Source organism: Hordeum vulgare, chromosome 2H (assembly GCF_904849725.1).
Source record: "Hordeum vulgare subsp. vulgare chromosome 2H, MorexV3_pseudomolecules_assembly, whole genome shotgun sequence".
Lineage (NCBI taxonomy): Eukaryota > Viridiplantae > Streptophyta > Magnoliopsida > Poales > Poaceae > Hordeum > Hordeum vulgare.
The window spans coordinates 621,179,500-621,185,521 of NC_058519.1; the positions used below are offsets into that span (position 1 = coordinate 621,179,500).

Sequence of the window (6,022 nt, forward strand, 5' to 3'; positions counted from 1 at the left end):
GAACTTTTGTGAGGAACCTATTAAAGAAAAAGTAAGATGTTTATAGAGTACCTATTGGTTATATAAAAATGTCAATGCTAACCACTATGCATGAAATGAGAAAGATCACCCATAATGATCATCTTCGCTTGCTTGGAGAAATATATTTCATCCTTAAAGTTAGTGGGTTATCTCGTAGTGACTTGAAAAAGAAATTATTCCCCCACTCATTGGAGGGTGAAGCTCTAAAATGGTATCGTTTTGTTGATAATCCCTACGTTATGAATGTGAGGAGCTAAGTGGTGAATTTTGTATGAAATTTTATCCTCGTGAGGGAGAGAGCATGGCTAAAGCTTTTATGATGGGGAAAAAATTACTAGCAAGAGTTTTTTCGTAATGCTAGTAACTTTTATGCAAGGCTTCCTCCTCGTGGTAGAGAAAGACTAGACAGTTGTTTTGGAGGATGTTTTAATAATTAAAGTGTTGAAGAATTTTGAATTCTCCTATGGAAAATTTGTTTGTTGGTTCATGAGTTTTTAGATCTTGAGATAACAAGTCCATTTCTGCGAGACTCTAATGAACTCACGATGTGAATGGTTCTGAAACAAGGGAGATGAGGGTGGTTAAATAGCCATCAATATAAGAGACTAACATTAATTAGATGCATATCCAAACATGAATTTAAAAGGAAATTTATGATTACATTTAATTTAATACAACCAGTATTCAAAGATTAATTGGATGCATGCCCAAATATAGGTTTTTTGAATGAGAGATTGATTGCAATATTTTGTTGGATGTGATTGTTACACTTCTGTTCAAATATTATTCATATTGCATCAATCATTATCTTTCTATTCAAACATTAGTCATGTTTTAAAATGAACCAAAAATGGCATCATAAAGAGACTAATCAGATAAAACATAATGGGACAATATTATCCTGGGATGTTGGAATACTTTGGGCAACGAAATAAAAATATATTAAAAAATGAAGTCCCGACAATCACTAGTTAGAAATTCGTCACTTAGGGATTTACTTTGCTAGATCATATGATCAAGGTCAAATATGTTGAGGGCTTGTAGAGGTGGATCGATTCCCATTTTTGATGTTGGTGTCTAGAATTGATTTTCTATTTTTATCATGATGATCCGTAGGACCGACATTGGATGATTTTCTTGTACTTTGTTTTCTTCATCCTCTTCCTTATTATGTATATATGATCTTTTTTTATTTATACAGAGAAACCATAGAACAATTTTTTATGGTCCATAGCTTAAAGAAAGGACTAACTGTTGACTTTGTCAATGCTCTACCAAATCCAAGGGCCATATTATCTGGTAGCGATTTGTACCTAGTCGCGCCGCTCTGCCTTGCCTCTACCAATTTCACTACTTAGTCTCCCTTGCATCAAAAAGAATTTAAATCATAATTCAGATTTAGATGCTTATAATATATATCCATCCTTTTCTTGAGTCATTCCGAAAAATAAATAGGAAATGGCATCAAGAGGCAGGGGTACACTTGTAAGTTCTTAGTCAAACCCAATTGCCCAATGCATCTTATTTCTTTGATCCACTCGTTTTCGGTGAATTGGTCATTTCTGTCATGTGGGGTTATATATGGATCCATTTTGATGTACTTACATGTGTTCCTATCATCCAAAGAAAAGGCGATTCCAAAAAAATGGTTCGACTACATTATTCAACAATGACACATTTTTTTCACATGATGACATACTCATATATTTCATTCACGTCTTATCTATGTAAAACTTTGAATGGGGAAACCAGAATAAAAAAATCAAGTAAATAGAACAAAAAACAATAAAGTTTTATAAAATTCAAGTATTCAAAATGATATACTTGTAGTAGAAGTAGTAATAGAAAATTATGTCATGAACACCTTATACCATGTACTCGACAAGATAAATTTATTTCTCTTGTACATAACCCAATACTCAGTTGTACAACAAACATATGTGATAATATTCCATGCTAAATCTCCATGGCTTTTGAACATTTCAGCCCGTATCCAAAAGGAAATAATGGATCATAATTAGCATCCCCAATATTTATAGGCAGTTGATCGTCATATCTAAACCAAGTTACAGGCAACGTGCCCACAAAATCGTGATCTCCAAAGAGACAATCAGCAACTCCCGTTCCCTCACTTCCAGGCAGCCAAGCAGCAACTAGAGCATCTACCTTCTCAAGAACCTGCGGCTCAATAACTAATGGTCTTCCAGAAATAAGAATCACTAGGGTAGGGACTTTACTGGCAACACGAGTAATCAGATCCGAACCATTGAATGGGATACTAAGGTCGGTTCTATCTCCCACACTTTCTGAATAGGGATCCTCACCAACTACAACAACAGCATAGGAAAAATTTCCTGCTTCAATGGTAGCCTCTATTGGGCATTCGTCATACACAATTTCAGTTTCCACTTCCACAGATTCTTGTATGGCCTCTAATATGCTTGTACCTGTTGGTTTTGATATATAGTTTGATTAGCTTCTAAATGATAGTCCAAACTAAACTATAATGTACTTTTAATAAATAAAATTAAACAATTCTGAAAGAGCCACCACACAATATGTTCCAATGCAAACATCTTATACTTCAATTTCGAAATAACAATTTTGCTGTTGTATATGCATCATGGCACTTGAAATGGGTCATAATTTATTCATAACTACTAGACATCCAACCTAGATTTCCTAGAGAGAACGATTTGTTTAACATGAAATCGATAATGGTAAGTGTCCCCTTGAAACGAAAGGTCATGTGCAATATATTATGTGGGAGTTAAACTTATTTCTTACCAAGAGTAATCTTCCCACTGTCTCCATTCCAAGCTATCGTCCACCCACCACACTGGTATCCAATATTGTCAGCATGTGTCCCCGTGACGAGTATTCTTTTTGCATTTTTGGCTAAGGGGAGGAAAGTATCCTCCCTATTCTTGCCATTTTTCAGAAGTACCAAAGACTTTCGAACAGCCTCACGTGCTAGCAGACGATGCTCCTGACGCATGCATATCATATATGGTGAGTGATATCCTATATGAGATATTTAGTCCAAAGCGAACAAGAATGACGTCCACATATTGTATATGGTGAGTGATGTTTAGTGTGAGAAGAATTGACAACAAGAACAATAACAACATATTCATAGATGTCGGAACATGCATTTTACCTTGCAACCAATTACGTCGAGTAGAGTTGGATCTGAAAATGGATGCTCAAAAACTCCAGATATGAACTTAACTCTTAGAATCCGCTCAACGGCATTATCAATTCGTGATAATGGTATCTCCCCCGTTTCCACCAAGAACACAAGATCTTCCAAGAATTTCTCAAATCTAAAAGGTATCATAATCTGTAGATTGCTCAACAAGTGCAAACAAGTGGTTGTTACATAGTATGTTTTGTAATGACCATTTATTGAATAATACCATATCCATTCCGGCATTGACTGATTGTGCAATGCAATGCCTATAATCAAACCCTCGAGGCTCACAAAGATGGTCAACACCTTCCCAGTCTGACACCACAAAACCCTGTGAAACAAGAGCTTACCCATGTTGTTCATATCAAAAGCTAGCATCAATCTACCAACTAATAAAACACCATAGTACCAATTACCTGGAAGCCTAATTTGCCCTTTAAAACATCTGTGAGCAAATGGTGGCTAGCATGTAAGTGTTCCCCATTCCATTGAGAGTGGGATGCCATAATCGTTGCGACCCCTTGAGCTATACAATCAGGGTAAGGTTTCATGTGAATCTTTTCCAAATCGTCTAGAGAGCAAATGGTGTTCCCTTCATTGATCCCCTTATGGGTGCCACCATCTCCTACGTAGTGCTTGGCACAAGCAAGCACATTCTCCCTGCAAATCAAAGAGGAGGGACTCATTTCTATAATTTGTTTTCGAGAATTATCCATTTCTACCAATAAGTTTGTGGACATATGCAAAAATAAATGCACGACCCAAATATTCCAACCACGAGCCCGGACTATACCAGCTCAAAATTATACTCCTTTCGTCCAAAAATAAGTGTCTTAATTTTGTATTAGGTCTAATATAAAATTATACTAAGGTTGAGACATTTATTTTGGAACGGAGGAAGTAAATGATAAGCACTGTACTTAGTTTTTTAATGTAAATGTTATTATACATTTTTTTCGTAGATTTTAGGTTCGGGCTTGGTATCAGGCTTCACACAGAGAACTGGAGCCCAAGCCAGGCTTAAGCTCCGGGCTTCTGGTTCGGGCCATTGGGCTGGGCTCCTCATGCCCAGGCTTACTCAATCCTAGCCGGGGTGTTAGAAATTTCAACGAAATTTGGGTAGGTGCTTAAGCTTGAAATTTCAGGCTAGATTCAAACAAAAATTAAGTTAGATACAAGGATAATTAAAATCCGAGAGTGGATTTTTAGCTTCCGGATGCCTAGGCACCCTCTATGAACAGTAAAATCAAAAGAAATAAAAAACAAAATAAAAAAATCTGAAACTTTGGAGCATCAAAGATGATGAAAAATTGTAGGTGTTTGCAAGTTTTCATGCCAAAAAACTATTCGAGGAGCTCTACACACGGAAAATATTTCAATGCTTGAAGTTTTGAGCACTTTTTAGCTGTAATCTGAAACTTGTTTGTACATCTTTCTCTACATGATATTTTGACATGAAAACTTGTAAAAACCTATAAAGTTTGATCATCGTTGATGCTGCAAAGTTTCAGAAATTTTTGATTTTGTTTTTCATTTTTTTGATTTTACTGTTCATAAAGGGTGTCAGGGACCGGGAGCTATCACACCTTTCTCTTAAAATCCAGTGAATTCTGATCGGAATAGTGGCGAACAATTTTTGTAAATTTTCTGATTCAAACAGCGGGGCCCTGACGCCTGAGCACGGGAAAACTGGATTAAGTACCTGACCGAATGGAGGAACGGGTAGCCATGGGGGTGGTCAGCCGGTGTCTGGCCCTGCAGGCCGGCGACGATGGTGGTGAAGGAGCGCACGATCTCTGGGTCCTCGCTGTAGCTCTCGTAGCATCTCCCCCACCTCGAATCCCTACATACCTATACATACATCGCCCGCCACCACACATCAGTCCTTTTTCTTGCAGCTCAACGGACAGCGCGCAGGCGCAGCAGCAGTTAGTTGATCCGGCGAAAGGTGTTTGAATTCGAGTTTGACTCACGGCGACGCAGGGGGCGAATGCCCAGTGGATGCCGGTGGCGCGAACCTCGAGCGCCGTCGCCTCGCCGATCTTTCGGACAAGCTCGGCATCCCTGGACGCAGGAAGTCAACGGAGCATGTACGACGAAGTAAAGGAATGACATGGTCGGGTGGGTACCTGGAGGCCCCGAGGCCGACGTTGTGGGGGAAGATGGTGGCGCCGACGACGTTGTTGTGGCCGTGGACGGCGTCGATGCCGTAGAGGATGGGGACGGCGAGGCGGGACGAGAGTGCCAGCCGCTGCATGTCGTCGACCATGTCGGCCCAGTCGGACGGGGAGGCGCGGTCGCAGGGCGGCCTGCCGCCGCCGCTGAGGATGCTGCCGACGCCGAGCTCGGCGACGGCGCGAGGCGACGCCACGCAGCGCTCGATCTGGGCCATCTGGCCCGCCTTCTCCCGCAGCGTCATGCGGCCCAGCAGGTCGCGCACGCGCGCCTCCACCGGCGCCGACGGGTCCTTGTACAGCGGCCGCTGCTCGCCTTGCGCTGCCGCCATGCCGGCCGGTACGTAGGAATGACAGCCAAAGTATTGATTTTGTGCGCGCCACCTAGGAATGACAGCCAAAGTAGGAGTATTGATTTTTGCCGGTAGGTTTACCTTCTATATGTACTCAAAACTAATCATCAAGCACGTGCTGTAACCGATTAAAGAACCTTCCCATTTGTTACCGGATAATGCGAAGATAATATGAGCTGATGCTGCAAGATGGCAACGGGGAGAAACCCGGCCTGCCGGGGCACTTTCATGCCGTCACCGTGACACCCACTTCATGCTGTCACCGTGACGCCCATCCCGAC

The 6,022-nt window shown here is 40.9% G+C and overlaps 1 protein-coding gene across 1 annotated transcript; it reads right to left on the reverse strand.

The window, feature by feature from the left end:
• Positions 1 to 1,897: 1,897 nt before the first annotated feature.
• On the reverse strand, positions 1,898 to 5,720 carry LOC123430899 (beta-glucosidase BoGH3B-like). The gene is made up of 8 exons (XM_045114730.1): positions 5,344 to 5,720; positions 5,188 to 5,278; positions 4,917 to 5,065; positions 3,631 to 3,874; positions 3,441 to 3,545; positions 3,182 to 3,364; positions 2,809 to 3,010; positions 1,898 to 2,468 (listed from the first exon to the last, which is right to left on the reverse strand). The coding sequence occupies exons 1-8, from the start codon at positions 5,718 to 5,720 to the stop codon at positions 1,978 to 1,980; spliced, it is 1,842 nt and encodes a 613-aa protein (XP_044970665.1). The 3' UTR covers positions 1,898 to 1,977.
• Between the last annotated feature and the right edge of the window lie 302 nt (positions 5,721 to 6,022).

Excerpts from the sequence above, each read along its gene's own strand:
- LOC123430899 (XM_045114730.1), bottom strand. The coding sequence starts at position 5,720 with ATGGCGGCAGCGCAAGGCGAGCAGCGGCCGCTGTACAAGGACCCGTCG. Across the intron at positions 3,875-4,916 it reads CCGTTCCTCCATTCGGTCAG|GGAGAATGTGCTTGCTTGTG; the intron begins GTACTTAATCCA and ends TTTGATTTGCAG. Across the intron at positions 3,546-3,630 it reads AGGGCAAATTAGGCTTCCAG|GGTTTTGTGGTGTCAGACTG; the intron begins GTAATTGGTACT and ends CTTGTTTCACAG.